This window comes from Chiloscyllium punctatum, chromosome 27 (assembly GCF_047496795.1).
Source record: "Chiloscyllium punctatum isolate Juve2018m chromosome 27, sChiPun1.3, whole genome shotgun sequence".
Classification (NCBI taxonomy): Eukaryota; Metazoa; Chordata; class Chondrichthyes; order Orectolobiformes; family Hemiscylliidae; genus Chiloscyllium; species Chiloscyllium punctatum.
In genome coordinates this window covers 12,191,202-12,211,978 of record NC_092765.1, presented here as the reverse complement: position 1 = coordinate 12,211,978, position 20,777 = coordinate 12,191,202, and the positions used below count along the sequence as shown (strand labels likewise).

General features: G+C 39.6%; 1 protein-coding gene across 1 annotated transcript in view; it reads right to left on the bottom strand.

Moving 5' to 3' along the window:
* The window catches only part of rlf (RLF zinc finger), a 57,468-nt gene that overhangs the window by 7,996 nt on the left and 28,695 nt on the right, over positions 1-20,777 (bottom strand). The window contains exons 2-7 of the mRNA XM_072548094.1: positions 16,965-17,119; positions 15,395-15,476; positions 11,219-11,354; positions 6,825-7,027; positions 5,597-5,733; positions 4,615-4,756 (exon numbers count right to left, since the gene is read on the bottom strand). Coding sequence (XP_072404195.1) covers positions 4,615-4,756; positions 5,597-5,733; positions 6,825-7,027; positions 11,219-11,354; positions 15,395-15,476; positions 16,965-17,119 — 855 coding nt within the window. The remainder of the gene's footprint in view (positions 1-4,614; positions 4,757-5,596; positions 5,734-6,824; positions 7,028-11,218; positions 11,355-15,394; positions 15,477-16,964; positions 17,120-20,777) is intronic.

Here is a 20,777-nt window from a genome sequence, read left to right as displayed (position 1 = left end):
TATTCATTTCTAATTTCTATTTAAGGTTTGGGTGACATTTATTTTTACTTTACTTGTCTATGGTGTTAGCTTTGCTCTTGGGTGTTATTCTTTCCTACCGGGTGGTTGGTGCATGTGGTGCAACCCTAGCTGGTAGTAGTTGAGGGGACATTTGGGATGGTTAGTAGGGTTGTAGGATGTGTCGGCACCCCCTTCGAATGGGGGGGATAAATTCCTCTAATCAGTGACTTTGGGGTTTTTTTTTCTGTTTTTGCTGTATATAGTTTTTATAAGTTTGTAGATTTGTTGGATGTAGTTATTTTAGTCTGTATAATGTTTGGGTTCTGTGGATTCTTTTGCATTAAAGCTCAGAGATCTGCAGTCTGGGTTCTTCCTATCTGGAGTCTAGATGGTGCTGTGGAAGGTGATGGCTCAGGATGTGGTTCAGTGGTGGACCTGGAATATTAAGGGTAGTCACTCACCTGTCAAGAAGAAGAAGATACATTGCAACCTTAAGAGAGAGAGGGTGGATGTTGCCTTATTACAAGAAGCACACTTGGATGATGCATAGCATTTGAAGCTGCACAGAATGGGTACAACCGGGTTAATTTTTCATCTTTCAATACGAGGAGTAGAGGGGTGGCCATTTTAGTTAGAAAGAATCTCCCATTTAAGTTATTGGAGTGCATTAAAGACACACACAGGAGATTTGTAATCCTTAAAGCTTTGATACACGGGTAAGAATACGGGATCTTAAATGCTTACTTGTCCCCTGGTCCAACCCCTTAAATTCTTGACAGATGCACTTTCTAGACTGGTTAAACTTGCATCTCAACATATGATCAGAGGGGATTTCAACTGTCTCATTGAGCCTACAGTTGACAGATTGCCCAAAGGCCCACTGATATCTTCTTTGCAATCTAAACAATTAAGGGATTTGTGCGCTGAATTGGTATTGGTAGATGTTTGGAGGCACCTTCACCCTACTGGCAGGGACTTCACATTCTTCTCAAACTCACATAAATGCCATACTAGGATTGATCTTTTTCTGATCCGCACAGCACATCTGGGCTCGATGGCATCATGAACAGTTGGCAATATCACTATTTCCGATCATGCCCCAGGGTAGTTAATGGTTAAGAATAAGGATGTGGTGGTAGGCTTGAGGCACTGGCGACTGGACCCCTTCATCCTTAAGGATAGTAAGTTTATTGAATTCTTTCCTACTGAGTTCAGGGCTTTCCTAGATATTAATTCAGGCTTGGCCAGTAGCCCATCTATTCTTTGGAAACAGCTAAAGCCTATGCTAGGGGGTTGGTTATCTTCTATTCAGCCAGTAAGAAGTCACAGAGGGGTGAGCAGCAACGCTTGCTCAAGTCATGCCTGAAAGTAGCTGAAAAGGCATACCTTGACAGGCTGTCGCTGGTGAAACAGCAGAGGATCACAGCGCTCTGGTCTACGCTAAACTCCATGCTCACTTGGACACGAAGAGGGAGCTTACATTTGCAAGTCAAAAGCTGTTTGAGCATCAGGATAAGCCGGGCAAGTACCTAGCAAATCTTGCTTGGAAAAGGAGTCCCCCTCAAGCCATTACCTCGATCAGAGAGGACACTGGAAATTTGACCTATGATTCTAAAAGGATTAATGCAGCATTCCAGAAATTTTACTGAATTATACCAATCTCAAAGCGGAAAGCGCAGACGGGTTAGAATGGTGTCCTTTAAGAAGTGCTTTGGGCCTTCTGGGAGTGACCCCTGAACAAGAGTTTCTCCACAATGCCCCATTGTCAGAGCAAGAGGTGCAGGAGGCTAAGAGGCAACTCCAAAATGGGAAGGTAGCTCCAGAATGGGAAGGTGTCAGGTCCTGATGGGCTCCCCAGTAAGTTCTAAGGAATTTAAAAGTACATTGTCAGGGCCAATGCTTAGCATGTTTAATGACTCTCAGTTGTGACCTCCTCCCACTATCACTAAAAGAGGCGAACATCTCTCACATTCTTAAAAAAGGGGAAGGCCCCGGAGGACTGCGCTTTCGATAGACCCATCTCACTCGTGAATGTGAATTTCAAAATTCTATCCAAGACTCTGGCATTAAGGCTAGAAACTGCACTGCCCTCCATCATTAAGGAAAACCAGATGGGGTTCATAAAAGGTCGCAGATCGACGGATAATGTCAGGAGATTACTTAACATGATCCAAGTATGTCAACAACAAATCAGTGCAGAGATTGGTGATCTCCTTAGATGTGGAAAAGGCATTTCACAGGGTCGAGTGGCCATATCTTTTGCATACTTTGAAGCGGTTTGGCCTGAGAAAGACCTTCATCAAGTGGGCGGAGGTTTTGTATAGTGATCCTCTTGCCGTAGTCCTCACCAATGGTGTACAGTCAAGCAATTTTGATATTTGTAGGGGCAGTCGACAAGGCTGCCCCTTGTCATCATTGCTTTTCACATTGGTGATCGAACCACTGGCAGAGGCAACACACAGGGATCCCAATATAACCACTCCAAAAGCGGGAATGAAGTCACGCTAGATCGCACTGTATGTGGATAACATTCTTGTCAAATCCAACAGTCTCAGTGCCATATCAGTACAATGCATCAAGCTATTTGGTGGCTTCTCAGGTTAGAAGATCAACTTAGCAAAGTCAGAGGCCAAAACAGTGGGTGGTTTCCTGAGAGTGCCTGATCGGTCGCAGGAGGGCTTTCTCCACTTCGGCATATTTATTACTCCCATTTTTGATCACTATTTAAAGCCATTTTTTCCCCATTTATTCAACAGAATCAACCATGACCTTCGTAGATGGGAGGTGCTTCTGAACTCTTGGTTTAGATCGGATAGTGCTCATTAAAATGAGCATTCTGCCAGTCTGTTGTATCCTACACAAATGCTTCCTCTACTTTTTACTAAGCAAATATTTAGAAGGCTGAATGGCTGGTTTAGTTCTTTTATCTGGTATCACAAGTGGCCCCTAATTAAATTTACTAAATTGCAGTTACCTTACAGACTGGAACAGACTGGGCCTCCTGGATATCAACAACTATCAGTTAAGCTCTCTACTGTCTTACTCGAATTATTGGGCTCAGGGTGACGCTCGCTCACGTTGGTTGGACATCAAAGCAGCTCAGGCAAGACACCCCCTTATGGGCCTGCTGTTCTTAGACAAAATGAGAACAGTTAAGGAATATTGCCATAACCCAATAGGCATGAGTACTGTTAAGGGGTGGAGGGCCATGGGTCAGGGTGCAGGCAATATTGTCAAATAATTTTTGACACCCATAGTTGGTATGCCAGGCTTTCAGACAGGGATGACAGATTCTGGGTTTAAACTATGGGCGGCTAGGGGCATGCTTCGCCTGGATGATTTATTTGAAGGGGACATACTGTTGTTTTTTGACCAGTTGGCTCAGAAATATGAATTGCCCAGTAGGGACCTTATTTGGTTCTTCCAAATTAGCAACTTCATACAAAAAAAAAGACCACACTTCTAACTGATCCTTATAGGTCCAATATTGAGATGATGATGTTCGGTGCTGAGAGCATATTATCCATTAGCAACGTTTATCTATTGGGAGAGGGCCCCTCAGACGAGACCGAATGGCTTTGTAGGATATGGGAGAGGGAGTTCGATGTTGAGATCTCTTCTGGGAAAATGCAAGAAGAATCTTGATTTGCAACAGCACCCATGCTTTGCAATTGAAGATTCGCCATAGGGTCCATTTGGCCCCAGACCACCTCACTAAATTTCAAGTGGAAGCATCTCCAATCTGTGCTAAATGTAAAGTGAACATTGGCACACTTACTCGTTGTCTTTGGTCCTGCCACAGACTGCTGGCATACTGGAGTGCTGTGGTAGGCGAAATAGAGAAGGCCTTCGGAATGGAGGTGAGCATGGAACCGGTATCTTTTCTTCTTGGCTTTGTTAATTCAGTTTCATTAGATGTACACAAAAAAGGCTTTTCAGTATCCTCACTTTTTGTGCACAAAAGAACATTCTATTAGGTTGGTAAGCTGGCATAAGCTAGTCATGGAGCACACCCCCAGGGACTTTCTGAAGAGTATGGTGCACCATAAAACTCAATTTCTATAAGACGTTTTGGCCCTTTTTGGACTGAGTACAGATTTGTCTGCCATACTAATGAGAGTCTTTATATAGCCGTGGCAATTCTAAGCAATGGGTTTGGTATCCAGAGGAGAGGAACATATGAATACATACAAACTTGTGCGCACGATAATAGAGGACTATTCTTTTGTTTTGCTGAGCTGTGTTACGGTTGTTATTCTTATTATTGTTAAGATTTTCCTTTTTTAGCTGAGCTATTAGTTATTTGTGTAATTAGCAGCTTTGCTTTTTTTAATATTGGTTTGAATGGTTTGATTTTGTATTTGTTATAATTTCAAAAGAAACATTTTAAAAATAATATTTTTTTAAAATGAAGGCAACACTGGTTAAAGAACTATCGTATTACAAATGAAATATTTAACAGCTTGCATTTTTAAAAATCAAATAACTCAAGCAAAGACTATAAAGTGAGCTAATTTCAAGATAACTGTTAAAGTAAGGCACTGCAAAAAAGAAGTTACCGAACAAACAGCTTTTCAATGTGTTTCAATTTCAAGAAATCAACTGGTTACTTACTTCAGATTGGATAACTTTTATAAGGAAGAATATGTGGTACACTGTTCTTGCAATGATACCAAGTTGACGACAGCGTTCTAGAAAGGAATCTAAAGAGGGATCCATTCTTCGCTGCAACTTGCTCCAAAACAGAGTAAGTTCCCTTGAGGAAAAAGGATGACAAACAATTATTTCCTTTTTAAGTACACTTTTAAGATGTCATACCATTTCTGGCTTTAAAAGGTGGCAGTATAATTAGATTCCATTCTCACAATCACTACATGCAGACAAAATAGTATGCCTCTCATGTTGTTTTCTCAGCCACACCATTCACAATTAAAACCACATACAAACAGAGGGCATTTGTTTAACTTACCAATTTTGACCTATTTTGGATAGGTACCAAAATATAACCAAAAATATGTTGAATTACAATATAGCAGTGAGAATGTTCCTCATGACAAAATAGGAAAATGATTCTTGCTTGTACTGAGATACCTATTCATATACATGGCAGCAAGAGTCACTCACTTGGATCCAGAGGGTAAAGAACAACTCAAGTTTCTGCTTCGGTCTCCAGATAGCAGACATGAATGAGGATCAGATCAGACTCAGCTGTGACACTATGCACGATAAATACATCACCTAGCCTGCTTCAATTTTGCTTTGATGCACATTATGTCAAGTTGGATGAAGAACTAAACAGCAAAATCCCAATGAATTTTTACTTTCACGAGAGCAAAAGGTCAGGGTGGCAATGAACTATAGTTACAGTTTCAAAGCAGAGATTAAACACAGGTGCTCAATTTAATCAATTTACAATCCATCAACCAGCCCGAACTATAGAAATACAAAAGGGAAATAATCATACCACTCACTATCATCGTGAGTTAGTACGCCATGCTAAAATCCAAATAATAATTCTCCCAGCAAGTGTGAATGTAAAGGCATGGAAAAATCTGATAACTCAAATATTTTAATACTTAAAATACCTAAAACTTACCAAGAGCAATAGACACTTTCCTGCTGTAGCTGATGTGTAAGGAATGTTGTACACAGGACAAAAGCAGCATTATCCTGACCATCAGACTCCAAATTACAAATAATATCCAGTACTTCCTTGCAATCAACATGGGCAATCTATCAGAAGTAGAACATTTTGGATATTAGACAGGATAATCATTGCAATTTAATTTAGATACATAATGCAAAGTTCATTTCAAAATGTGGGACAAAACCAAAACAGACACTCAATTTTCTGAAAATGACATTATTCCTGGAAACTTTTAGAACCACATTGTCCATAAGTAACAATGTATTTAATTTAAATATTGCAAGAACACAAGAGACAGATACCAATGAAGGTTATTCAAGTGATGTTCCAGAATGACCTTTCGATCCAAGACAATAACAGAGGTCGTAAAATTATTCCAGCATTTTAGTCTCCAACACTCAACCAAACATCTATTTCATGTGTTGATTGCTTTTGCAAATTAGATTAGATTACTTAGTGTGGAAACAGGCCCTTTGGCCCAACAAGTCCACACCAACCCTCTGAAGAGTAACCCACCCAGATCCATTCCCCCTGACTAATGCACCTGACACTATGGGCAATTTAGCATGGCCAATTCACCTGACCTGCACATCTTTGGACTGTGGGAGGAAACCAGAGCACCCGGAGGAAACCCACGCAGACATGGGGATTTGTGGATGTTCCTATTTTATACTATTATGATTCACAAAGTCACCTGAGGTGGGAATTGAACCCGGGTCCCTGGCGCTGTGAGGCAGCAGTGCTAACCACTGAGCCACTGTGCTGCCCCAAATCTTTTGTTATCTGTCTTAAAGTTTCATGCATTTGTGGATGTTCCTATTTTATACTATTATGATTCACAAAGTTCAAGACTTTACTATTCTATATGCTGTTTTATTTTATAATCTGTATCACATCATCTCTTAAATCCAAAAACCTTAAGTTTCTTTTGCTTCCCTTAGAACTCAGTACTCTGAGTTGGAGGACCGCCTCGAAGCTTCTCTCTAAACTGCCGTGAGCTTGAAGGACTCCCTTAAGCTTTGACAACCGCAGCACTGTCATCCATTTTCACTACTGCCCACCAGAATCTAATTTTGTGAAAATTCTATCCAAATTTTCATATTGGGGTCTATATTCCTTCGCAGAGTAATGGATCTTTCAAGAACAGAAAAGCCTCCACTTTTTAAAAACTACTTACCTCTTTTGCTGCCTCCTCATTGGGTCCCATGGTGCAGAGACAAGTGAGGTAGATTTGTCGAAAAGCACCTTTGTTGTTAATTTCTGCATTTTCTGCACAACATTTCGCTAGCAGCGTTGCTTCGAGCTTACGATCTGTCTTCATCAAATGTTTAATACGTATCTCAAGGAATGCAGGCCCCTCCTGGATCAAGTAATTGTTGACTATATAAACAGAAAAGGTAATTTGGTTATAATCTATACCTTGGATGACTATCGTGATATTTAATAAAACAAAGACACGTCAGAAATTAGGTTACCAAAATTAAAGTTAGCATCTACAATGCAAGGAAATTAATCCTGTCAGAGTGGTTTATACTCTGCCACCCAATTCTGATTAATGGTAAATGACTAAACACTCTTTCCTGGCTTGAATTAACTTTCAGTCTGATGTGGGCAAATACTGGATTTAGCAACATAATATTTGAAGGACTGTAGTTTCAAATGCAGCCTGAAATCAGTACAAAGACTTTTCAGGCATATCGTTTATATTAACCCAAAAAGTGTGCGCGCATCAATAGCTTACATTGCATATTAAATTGCAAAAATACAAGAATCTTAATTAAAAAGTTTCTTTCACAATTGAAAAATGTTGAACTAAATAGCCTGTTCTAAAACACAAGTTTGAGCAGTAACACTTGTACATTCGAAAGATAAGCCCTCATTTCATTTTTGTGGTATTGGCTACAGGTAAAAGTTCCAGCATAATTATTCTACTACATTGAGCACACATTACATGTTAGCTAATTATTTCTGAAAGCTATTTCTTGATCCAGAGATTGTATTTCTGACTTTTGTCCTGCAATCTCGTTTTCATTTTGCATCCTTTTCCCAAGACACCAGCATTACTAGTCCTTAAATGCTTTTTCATACCAGCAACCTAGCCCAGTAGCACCATCAGGCAGACAACGTTCTCAACTATTCAGTTGAAAACAAATTTTCCATTTGCATTCCAATAAATTATATAGCAACAATATGAAATGAAGAGCATAAGCACAACCTAATCAAACTGTTAGTTTTACTTCCCCATCCACCAAAAAGACTATTATTCCTGTAACCTAATATTAACACTGCATCAGAATGCAGTTTCTTTTAAATAGGCAAAACACAGCCCTTCCAGAGCTTTTATTCAACAAATGAAACCAACAGCCCTTTTATATAAATTCTTAGATTAATACTGGAGGAGAAAAAGCCCAACATACATAAATATCAAAAAGATATGGTTATAAGAGAATCACTCAATTGATATAAATTACTCTACAGGACAGATTTATGAATGATTTTATTGCAGTAGTGTCACCAGATTATCAAAGGAGTCCTCCAGGAAAAAAAGTACAAGTGCCTTGTTTGAACATCAGCAAAGAGACAGATCAACGGGCACTTACTGTTCAAACACTCTTTTACTTAAGTGGTACCAGATCATATCTGGCATCTATGACCACTGCTACCTACGAATGTAGCTTTTAAAAAATAGCAAAAGGGATTCTGTTCCATTAAGATCCTTATCTGTAGCACACCCAAGTTTTAGAAAGGAAATTAAATGCAAGTTAGAAAAGTGGAAAAAAGGCAAGGAAACCAAGTTACCTGTATATTGTAAAATACAGCACACCAATTTCAATTTAAACACGCTGTTTTCAATCAATATCATTCCGCACTGCAGAATTAGAATGATACATACAGAGGACCATGCAACACATTGTGTGTGGGTTAACTCTATGGGCCAGCTCTCCAATTAATCCCATTCTCTTACTCTTCCCTCATACACCTATCCATTTCTTTCCCTTTGAGTCTTAATCAAATATATTCTTGAATATTAGCATCAAAGCTGATTTTAACCAGCCACTTAAGGTCACAACTCCCTGCATAAAAATAATTCATGTCACAGCTTTCATTTTTAAAGCACATTTACTTCTCTCAATAAATGAGGATGCATCCCATGCACACAACTTTCTACTTTGAGATCTTACAAAATTTTAGTACCTCCTTTTCATTCTATCCCATGAAGTTAAAATGCCTCCTCCTTTACAGCTGCTTGGGCAGCATCCTCTTCGGGTGAAGGATGAAAAACACCTCAGTTTCTGCATTCACAGATTTTATGTTTCAGTCCCACCATTTCACTATTGTGTAGTTATAAGATAGTTTTGGATTATTTTTGTTGTAGCTATTATTCTATTCTAGTACACTCACTCTTTTGTTCCTTGAAAAGACTTGTTCTGAACATTCAATATTCAGCTTACCTCTGTTATACCTTTACAACAGATTTAAATTAAAAATCACAACACCAGGTTATAGTCCAACAGGTTTATTTGGAAGCACTAGTTTCCAAAGTGCTGCTTCTTCATCAGGTGGTTGTGAAGCAGGACGATAAAACACCATTTATAGCAAAAGGTTACAGTGATACAATGATTGAACAGACCTAGATCGTTAAGTCTTTCACCTTTCAGAATGGATTTGCTGGTTCCAGTTCTTTAATATGTAAATCTCAGATATACAGTATTTTGGCAATGAATCCCTAACCTTCTTTCAGACATTTAACTGTATAATTGAGTGTAAAAGACAAGGTAGTAAAGGCTGTACAGTCACTGTTTTTTCTCTCTGAAAAGGTACCAAAGCTACCAAAGATCAGCTTTCTCAGTCTCGATTTTGAATACCAGATTACTAAACAAACATAGGTGTAAAATTATGTCCTCAAATTTATGCTCAGAGGTTGGCATCTTTCCAGCTGAGAGGGATGATGGGCATACAATTTGTGAACTTTGGGAAGGTTAAACAAAAACAACTACTGCACTTATGAAGGCAAAAGCCAATCCTGAAAGGGCAAAATCTGTTTAAAATGCCGTACATGAAACCATCCACGGACAATGGTGCAGAAAGATATCTGCTGACCCCTTATTTGAAGTATTGGTACCTACTTTGCAGCTTCAGAAACCATATAATTGGGATGGCAAAAACCCTGCCCACTGTTGGTGTTGGCAATTTCAACTATTGCCAGGTAGTTTCTCATTCTTGACAATTATATTGATGCTGTCGTTTGATAGCCCATTCTCTGATTCAAGAATGTTGCCTCCCAAGTTTCACAGCCTTGGAGAAACAATTTTCCATATGCACAAAAAAGCCGAATCAAGCAGTCTTTGTTTGATCACTGCTGGCATGATCAGCATGCTTGCCTAGAAAGGTTTACTCAGGTGGTGACATTTTCCTTTCAATATAATGCCAAGGATGTTGAAATACCCAGGATTGAAGCTATAGGGCCTTTGTCCTTCCTACTTGTAAGTTATCCATTTCTGCCAAACAGCAATGTGAAGGTACACAGTTGCAGATAATCGCCTTGTCTGAAAAGAGGCTTCTTTCTTTTCTCTTCCATGCCTGTTTTGTTAGTTGATCAAAGTTGGCTATTTCCACCACGTATGTCGAGCTCATTATGAGCTATCAGTCTGTCAACGTAGACCCACGGTAGAAAAAAAGTACTGACTGCTTCTAATAGCACGTTGTTGCTGAATCTAATCACAAAGACAACATCCTGTCCCATAACTACATTGCCCCTGACACCAAAGGGGAGGAGAAAATGACAAACATGGGTCAATCCACTGGCCTCTGAAGATCAATTATCTTTATAAAATACAGAGGAACCTCGATTATCCAAATGACGTGAACAGAGAGTATTTTGTTAGATGATCTAATGTTCAGATAATCGAATGCTTGATAACATAATTTAACCAAGCATCGGGATCTTGCCGGACAATCCGAAAATCAGATAATTGAATGCCAGATAATCGAAGTTCCTCTGTGCTTACTGAATTACCTACAGTGTGGAAACAGGCCCTTCGGCCCAACAGGCCCTTCGGCCCAACAAGTCCACACTGACCCTCCGGAGAGCAACCCACCCAGACCCATTCCCCTATATTCACACTTGAATAATTCACCTGACTTGCACATCTTTGGACTTTGGGAGGAAACCAGAGCACCTGAAAGAAACCCATGCACACTGGGAGAATGTGCAAACTCCACACAGACATTTGCCCGAGGCAGGAATTGAACCCGGGTCCCTGGCGCCGAGAGACAGCAGTGCTAACCACTGAGCCACCGTGCCGTCCAGTATTTCAGAATATCACAAATTGAATGCATTTCATAGTTAAGTGTATTAAGGGCTTTTGTGGTAGTCACCCTACTTTTGAGCAAGGAAACCCAAGTTCAAGTCCACCTTTTCTAGAGGAATGTCATAACATCTCTGAACAAGCTGACAAACCTTTTTAATTATATCTAGAGACTTAGATGAATGAAGTTTAAATATACATGCAGCATGAATTATTTCTGAAAAGGTGGTTAAGAGAATCATTAAACTGCATTCATGCATACCTTCTTCAATGTCTGCTGGTTGTTTGGTAAGAATGCACTGTAGGAGTGGATTTTTCCATGCACCACCTTCACTTGTGATAGCAACAAGGGCCTGCAGTTCATTATGCCCAAATTCCAGCAATGTGATGTGAGAATCCTATCAAAAAGATAGCGAAAACTTTACAAGCACACCATGATGAAAAGCTGTACATTGTTTGGCTTTACCCTCAGAACAAGGTCACTGATAAATGTATTCACAAACACAACATCTAATCTGTTCTGCTTTTATAGTTCACAGCACATTTTAGTTACCTGTTCATTTCAACAATTTCATAAAGCATGAAACCAGCATCAATATTACAGCAACACTGTAATACTGCACGATTGTATTGAACTTTCAAGCCAATTCTCAGTTCCAAAGTATAAAAGTGTTGCAATTCTGTACACACTATTCTACAAATCTTAGCAAAATTAGCTTCAGAAAATAAATCTATTAACATATAAATCACATGAGCTATTCTATATGGGCCATTTTAGATTAGGCCCTTCATAGTAAACACAGAAATTGCCAGACTAAGAAGCTTCATAATAAAATGCACAGTAACATGCTGTAAAGTGTGATTCATTAATCCATTTTGACAATTTATCGTTAGAAATTGCATTTTACTTCAGTGGGCTTTTTTTCCCCTCTAATTCCATGAGAGCTACGTACGACAACTTTCACTTCCAAGTAGAAGAATTTTTTCTAGGAATGACACCAGAAAGATCTTTGGGACAGATGATCATTGCAGAAGCACTCAACTAAATAAAAGTTTGAGAGTGATCACTCACTCCTCCCAAAACCAAAATATACAGTTTATAAAATCATGAGGGGCATAGATAGGATAAACAGAGAAAGTTTTTTTCCCTAGGGTGGGGGGAGTCCAGAACTAGAGGGCATAGGTTTAGGGTGAGAGGGGAAAGATATGAGACCTAAGGAGCAACTTTTTCACGCAGAGGGTGATGTGTATGGAATGAGCTGCCGGAGGAAGTGGTGGAGGCTGGTACAATTACAGCATTTAAAAGACATCTGGATGGTTATATGAATAGGAAGGTTTTTGAAGGAAATGGGCTGGGTGCTGGCAGGTGGGACGAAATAGGTTGGGAAAAGGACGGCTAGGGTAGGAATTGGGTTAGTGCTGAAAATGTGTTGCTGGAAAAAGCGCAACAGGTCAGGCAGCATCCAAGGAACAGGAGAATCGACGTTTCAGGCATAAGCCCTTCTTCAGGAAGAAGGGCTTATGCCCGAAACGTCGATTCTCCTGCTCCTTGGATGCTGCCTGACCTGCTGCGCTTTTCCAGCAACACATTTTCAGCTCTGATCTCCAGCATCTGCAGTCCTCACTTTCTCCTCCTAGGAATTGGGCCAGTCAAAGACAGAAGTGGGAAGTTGAGTGTGGACCCTGTGGACATTGGAGAGGTGCTAAACGAACATTTCTCATTTGTTTTCACTCAGAAAAAGGAGAATATCATAGAGAAGAATGAGATATGAGATATTAGACTAGAAAGGATCGAGGTTAGTTACAAAGGGGCTTTATCAAGTCTAGGAGTGTAAGTAAACAAGTCCCCTGGGCTGAATAGGATTTATCAGAGGATTCTCTGGAGAAACTAGGGAGGAGATAGCGAAGCCTTTGATTCTGATATTCGAGTCATCATTGTCTAAAGGTTTAGTACCAGAGGACTGGAGGATTGCAAGTGTTGTACCTTTGTTTAAGAAGGGCAGTAGAGACGATCCAGGTAATTGTAGACCACTGAGCCTTACTTCTGTTGTAGGAAAGGTTTTGGAAAGGATTATAAGAGATAGGATTTATAATCATCTAGCAAGTAACAATTTGATTTCAGATAGTCAACATAGTTTTGTCAAGGGCAGGTCATGTCTCACAAACCTGAAATTTTTGAGAAGGTGACCAAGCATGTAGATGAGGGTATGGCAGTTGACGTGGTGTACATGGACTTCAGTAAAGCCTTTGATAAGGTTCCACATGGGAGGCTGTTGGAGAAAATGCAGAGGCATGGGATCGAGGGTGATTTAGCAGTTTGGATTAGAAACTGGCTTTCTGAAAGGCGGCAGCGAAAGGTGGTTGATAGAAGATATTCAGCTTGGAGTCAGTTACTAGTGTTGTGCCACAAGGATCTGTTTTGGGCCCAGTGCTGTTTGTCATTTTTATAAATGACTTAGACACGGGCATAGGTGCTCAATTACTAAGATTGCAGATGACACTAAAGTCTGTGGAGTGGCGGACAGTGTGGAAGAATGTTACAGGTTGCATGGAGACTTCGATAAACTGCAGAATTGGGCTGAGAGGTGGCAAATGGAGCTCAATGCAACTAAATGTGAGGTGATTAACTTTGGGAAGAATAACAGGAAGGCAGACTACTGGGTCAATGGAAAGATTCTTGGTAGTGTGGATGTGCAGAGGAATCTTGGAGTCCATGTACATAGATCCCCGAATGTTGCCACCCAGGTTGACAGAGCTGTTAAGGCATACAGTATGTTAGGTTTCAACGGTAGAGAGATTGAGTTCCGGAGCCGCAATGTGATGCTGCAACTATACAAAACGCGAGTGTGGCTGCACTTGAAATACTGTGTATAGTCTGGACGCCCTATTACAGGAAGGATGTGGAGGCATCAGAAAAAGGTGCAGAGGAGATTTATCAGGATGTTGTCTGGTCTTATGAGGAAAGGCTGAGACACTTGGGTCTGTTCTCATTGGAAAGACGACTAAGAGGAGATTTGATAGAGACATACATGATGATCAGAGGATTAGATAGGGTAGACAGTGAAAGTCTTTTTCCCAGAATGATAATGTCAGCTTGTACTAGGGGTCATAGCTACAAATTGAGGGGTGATAGATTTAAGACAGATGTCAGAGGCAGGTTCTTCACTCAGTGTGGTTAGGGTGTGGAATTTCATATCTGCCAATGTAGCTAACTCAGCCACATTAGGGAGATTTAAACAATCCTCGGATAAGCACATGGATGATGATGGGATAGCATGGGGGAACAAGCTGAATAGTTCACAGGTCAGCACAACATCAAGGGCCGAAGGGCCTGTTCTGCGCTGTGTTGTTCTATGTTCTATATCTGGTCGGCATGGACGAGTTGGACCAAAGGGTCTGTTTCCATGCTGTACATCTAATAATCAATTTAACAGTCATTGTGACACTGTACTTCAAATGTTTTGAGAAAAAAGACCTTTATTTGCCAAACATTGCCCTATTACTCTAAAGTATAAGTCGTTCCAAAGGTATCTGCCACATCATCAATTATCTGCATGTGACATTTCGTAGCACGGTGTTGAGTGTATTTGACATGAGGAATAATCACAGACAAGCTGGATCCTCTCCTCTCACATTTACATTTTACAACAGCTTCTGATTTCAAATCAGGAGTGGGATCCCCACGCCAAATTCAATTACAATGCTCCCACTGCTGCTTTGGTTTAGATTATGATTGGGAACTGAACACAAGGAAGTGGTCAGAATCAGGTTTCAGTTCAGAAGAATAGTTTCATCTCAGGACAGCAGATGGTTTGTGAAGTCTTCAAGCAGGAAAGTAGTCAAATTTTTTTTAAAGCAGTCCCAGCACACACAGGCTGTAAAAGACCAAATTTTTCTGATTCAGTGGAAAGAAATCAGTCAGTAGTTTTGTGTCTCTAGGAGAGACAATAATGGAGAGAATCACACCTGGTGAATGCGTAATTGCCTAAAGGAAAAGCTTGCAACTTGACAGATCAGCAAGTAATTAAAGACTTTAGATAGGAGTGATATTTTACTTAGATGGACTACCGGCAAATGATAGCACTGTAAATTGTTGAATCTTTCCATGTTTCGATTTTTCTACTTCATAATTAACCATTTGTGGTGATAAGTTGCTTTTTTTATTTATAGAAGATTTATTGGCAGTTTAATGTTCAGGGATTGATGACTATGATGACCGAACTACAAAGATACATTTTATGATCTATCAAGCCAGGTTTCACTGAGATGGGTCTTGCCGATATTTTCGCCAGCTGGGATCAGAAAAAAACCTACATATTAAAGCACTCCAATGAATGAAATCAAGGTTTGGATCATTATTGACTACAGTGCAATTGAGAATTAGAGCAAACAAAACTCATTTCAACAAATATTCTGCCATTTCCGACCGATCACTCACCTGTAACGTCTGTTGCAGCTGCTGCCATACCTCTTGTGGAATCTCATTTTCAGACAGTGACAATAGAAGTTCAAAACAACTCCTAAAATTTTAAACAGGGTTAATAAATGAGTCAGCTAACTCCTTTTGAAAGGTTCAGACTTATTCTACTGAAGATTTGTTGCATCTGTTGCCAGGAAACAAAAACAAATGTCTCTTCAGAAAAGCAAACATTTATTCTGTTGCCAATAAAGACAAGGAATCTTACAAGTGTAACTTATTCTATACAACTTATTCTACACAGCATTTCATCAAATCTGGTCAAAAGCTTATGCTCAAGTACCAAATAAACAGCCATAATATCATAAACCATAATGTTTTTAGTAAAGTGACATTTAGATGGTTTTAGAATTTCCACCATGATAAGTACAGGTGGTTAAGTTCCCCAACTGCACCTGAATGCGTAAAAACTGAATGCCCTTCCGAAAGGCATTGAGGGTCTAACTGCAGAACATGGACTGCAATAGTTCAAGAAGGCAACTCACCATCACCTTTTCAACGCCCATTAAGAATGGTGGCCAATAAAGTCTGGCCAGCTAGTGACACCAATGCCCCACAAGAATAAAAAACCTAAACATCCATTTAGCAACAATACTAACGACAAGGAGTACAGCACAAATTCTACCACAAGGCACCAAAACCCATTGCAGTCCACAATGCTAACTACTCAGTCACAGAGTTATATTGTACGGAAACAGACCCTTCAGCCCACCTGTTCCTTCCAACCAGATATCCTTGATTGATTGAGTCATATTTGCTAGCATTTGGCCCAGATCTCTCTAAACCCTTCCTATTCATATACCCATCCAGATGCTTTTTAAACGCTGTAATTGTATCCTCCTCTGGCAGCTCATTCCATATAAACACCACCCTCTGCATGAAAGTGTTGTCTCTCAAGTCCTTTTTAAATCTTTTCTTTCTCACCTTAAACCTATGCCCTGCAATTTTGGACTCTCCTACTCTAGGAAAAAGACCTTGGCTATTCACCCTATCCATACCCCTCAAATGTTAACCCCCAGTCTCCCATGCTCCAGGAAAATGCCGCCCCCAACCTATTCAGCTTCTATAGCTGAAACCCTCCAATCCCACAACATCCTTGTAAATCTTTTCTGAATCTTAGAGTTTAACTTCATCTTTCCTATAGCAAAGACATCAGAAGTGAACACAGTATTCTAAAAGTGGCCTCACCCATGTCCTGTACAACCACAACAGGATGCCTGAATTCCTATATTCAATGCACTGACCAATGAAGGCAAGCATGCCAAATGCGTTCACCACCTGCAACTCCACTTTCAAGGAACTATGCACCTGCACTCATAGGTCTCTGTTCAACATCATTCCCCAGGCCCCACCATTAAGTGTATAACCCCAGCCCTGGTTTGCCTTACCAAAATGCAAAATGTCACATTTATCAAAATTAAATTCCAGCTGCCACTCAAAGAGCAAAAAAATCCCAAGCTTATTTTCTACACTTAAGATTCTTGCAGTTCAATTTTCTTAGAAAAATGCCATCAAGTATAGAGGCACTTACACTGCTAGTCGATTCAGTACAAAATGAATATGAGCACATTCCGTAGTCAGGTAAGGCCTTGCGTTTGTGTAACTTTGGATAGAAATCCGATACACGTCCAATAAAGGCAGGAGTTCTTCAGAGGCTTTGCACTTCTCACCATATTGTACGAAGATCTACAGTGAAAGAACGGGAGTCATTATTTCAGAACCCAATCACCAAATTAGCTGCTCAGGAGATAGTGTTTTCTGTAATCTGCATTGATATGGAAACATTTTTAAGCATGCTTTAAGTCAACAGTAAGCTCAAAAGAGCAGCAGTGTATTAACTTGTTTCACCAGCTAGATTTAAACCAGTACTGAAGAACTGAAACACGTGGCAATTAGAACTCAAAAACAAAGTACCCATCACTATTACAAGGAATAATTCAGAGCTGAAATCTCTGGTTTCTAATCAGTATTTCATCTTCTCTCCTATTTCTGGGATTCCATGCCAGAGGGCCAATTCATTTGCCTTCCAGGATGGAAAATGGCTAATCCTCCAATGAAGCAAGCCACCAGTTCACATTAGTTAAAAAATTAAAATGTTTTGAGAGCATAATGTGGAATAGTTCTGAATTCTACCAGTGAATATGCACACCACCTGCATTTTAAGGTATCTCAAAAACAAGTGCCAAACAGCATCTGGAGTTGCTATCCGCAGATCCAGTGTTGATGAGGAGCAGATACTATATTTAGCAACAGTACCAATGACAGTGAAGGTTGACATTTTGGTTGCCCCCAAACCCAATACTGCTACATACTTAAGGTGCAGATTTGGTTCAGTGCATTTGGGTCACTAAGCAAAGTAATATATCAAAGTGATACAAAAAATCAACTCAATATGTTTCAAGGATGCTAATTTTTTTGAACCAAATTCCCCAATTACCAAAAAGGAAATTCAAAGAAAAAACATCCCATGCACTTATCTTATGAGTCCACATCTAGAAACATGACTGAAATGATCTCTGGCATATTCAAGCCAAAAGCAAAGAATGAAGATAAATGAATTATGCACTGAAACTGGCTAGCATTTACTTTTAATTTACTTCAATTTTCATATCTCCAGGGACTGTTAGTTATACATGAACATGTGAATTAAAAGTAGTACATTTGACCCCTAAAGCCTGCTTTGCTATTCAGTAAAATGACAGCTGATTGAATTGTGGCTTTAACTTCACTTGCCTACCTACTGAAAACTGGATTTGTCCTTACTGAAGGATCTCTATCTCTGCCTTTAAAGCATTCAAATTCATTGCTCTGTGGGGGAAGAAATGACCACAGAAATTGACTGAGAAATAGGGCTCATCTGTGCCTTACATGGGAGAATTCTTATTTTCAATTGTTTCTGTTAGTTCTAGTCTCTCCCACAAAAGGAAATAGACTCTTTAATGGAGTAAAATACCCCAAGGTGCGACACTAGAGAGGTATAAAACAAAATACAACCAAGCCACGAGGACATATTAGATTAAATGGCGATTAGCTAGAGCAAACAGCTAGGTTTCATGAAATGTCTAAAAGGAGGAAAGAAAAATAAGAGTCAGAGAGAGGGAATTCAACCCAATAGTGGAGTAATTAAAATTGGGGCTGCTCAAAAGGCCAGGAATATTTGAGAACATCTATTTCAGAGGAAGGTGAAGCTAGAGGTGGTGACAGAGATGGGAAGAGGCAAAAAACAAGTAGGAATTTGAAAACAAGGATGTTAACTTTAAAACTGAGGCTGTGCTTGAACAAGAACCCATGTAGGTCAGTGAGCAAAGGGTGGATCAGGACATGGTCAAAGCTCTGGGTGACCTCAAATTTATGGAGGGAAGAATCTTGGAAGCTAGTAATGTCAACCTCGAAACTACAATGGCTTGAAATAAAGGATTCAACAGAGATAGGGGCAAAGTCTGGCAACATTACAGGACTCATGTATAGGCTGAAGCTGATGTCAGGATAAAGGTTGGTTTAGTTCTGGGCATTTGCCAGGGAAGGGAATGGAGTCGTCATGCACTTCAGGTGCAATCAAACAGAATTAAATCAATTTTTAGATAGCAATTATATCATAAATGAGGCATGAGAAAAGATATCTGGACATTCATGGTTTAACATTTCAGAAGTTCCAACCTGATTCTGCATCCAGTAAAAGTCATGGCCAAAAGGTTAATAAAATTCCTCTTTAAAAAGGACAGGAAAGTATTGACGAGATGCAAATTCCAGTTTCCTATTGTGAGACACTTATGGAAGTATTTACTGCAAATATCAGTAAACGCTAACTTTGAGGTGAATGAGTCTTTTGATTCTTTAAGTCTTTAAAGTGAACTGCACTTGACAGGTCACCACTTTAAGCTTGTAATAGAAGAATTCATATTTCTTAAAATGTTCCTCGCTACCAGCTACCTGCACCCCACAAAACATTTTCAATACAAGAATTACATTTTAGGTTCTGTTATCAACTCTAGACAAGTTGTTAATCTTTCATCAGAACTGGGAAAAGTTAGCCAAGGAATAGGTTTTGGGCAAAACAAATTTTATTACATCTTTAATCTGTTCCAGTTCGGATGGAAAATCATTGGCCTGAAAAATCCACAGTTGCTATGCAAGCTAAGAATTCCAGCAGTTTTTAACCTGAGATTTCCAGAACAGACTGTATTTTGCTTTCTGATTAGAACCAAACTGCATTGATTTTACAATGACTTCAGGCAACCTGCCATTTTACTGTCTCCATGGGAATGTATAACATCCCAGAATGCTTTGCAGGACAATTAACATATGACACCAAACCACTTGACGAAAGATTAGAAGTGATCAACATTGACAGTCCTAAAAGGAAGGTGACAGTTTGGGGACCACGTTTTAGAGTTTAAGTAGTGATATCAGGGCTGTCATCAGTGGAGTAATTGAAATTGGGAATGATCAGGTAGTCAGAATTAGAGCAATGTAAATGTATTTAGTTCTGTGGCATGGTTACAAACAGATTTGAAAACATTGACAAAAAATTTAAAATTAAGGCAGTACTTAACTACCCAGTTGAACAAGGGTGCACTGGGCGAAAGGAACTGGATAGGAATTGATGGCACATACTGAGCTACAAGCGAGCTAAAATGTGGAGACCATAAAAACAGGCAACCTAATTGTTAGGATAGTTGACATCAAACCTAAATCTGTTGAAACAGCCTCCAACTTAACGATAAGAGATTGAGGGGCAAATAACATACAACTATACATAAAGGTTTCCACAGCTGCAGCAAAAGGATACTTTTCTGTACTGTGTTATCAGTAAGCCTGACAATAATGATAGTAATTTACCCACACTTTCAGCAGAGGCTAGATGTTAGGAATGAATATATCTGATGTTTATCAATGCTCTGTTCTTTTCAATTTATCACAGGAAAGCATTAGAATTGACTCAATGCTTTGCTTATGCTGCTACAGTCTGATCTCTTCAGTACTCGTCTGTGGTAGAGCATTTCCTTGCTGCATTACAATGCTTCTGTGCATATTGAACAACATGTTTTAAATGCAATTCAGGACCACGCAGCCATACTTCCTTCCAAAAGGAGTGGACAAAACCTTGAGATCTTTTCTTTGCTTTTGTTACAATCAGTGATTTTTTTCAAGGTCAAAAATGAACTCTACAAGATGCAAACACATCCTAGACATTCTTAGTAATGCAGTTCCAAAAATCCCTACCGACATTCAAATGAAAGTAAATTTGAGCTCACGACAGGAAAGGCATTTAGTGCCCAACATCTGTGATGCAGAACCTAATGCTAAATTTAAAGACATCAGATGTGCAACAAGTTCAGTAGGG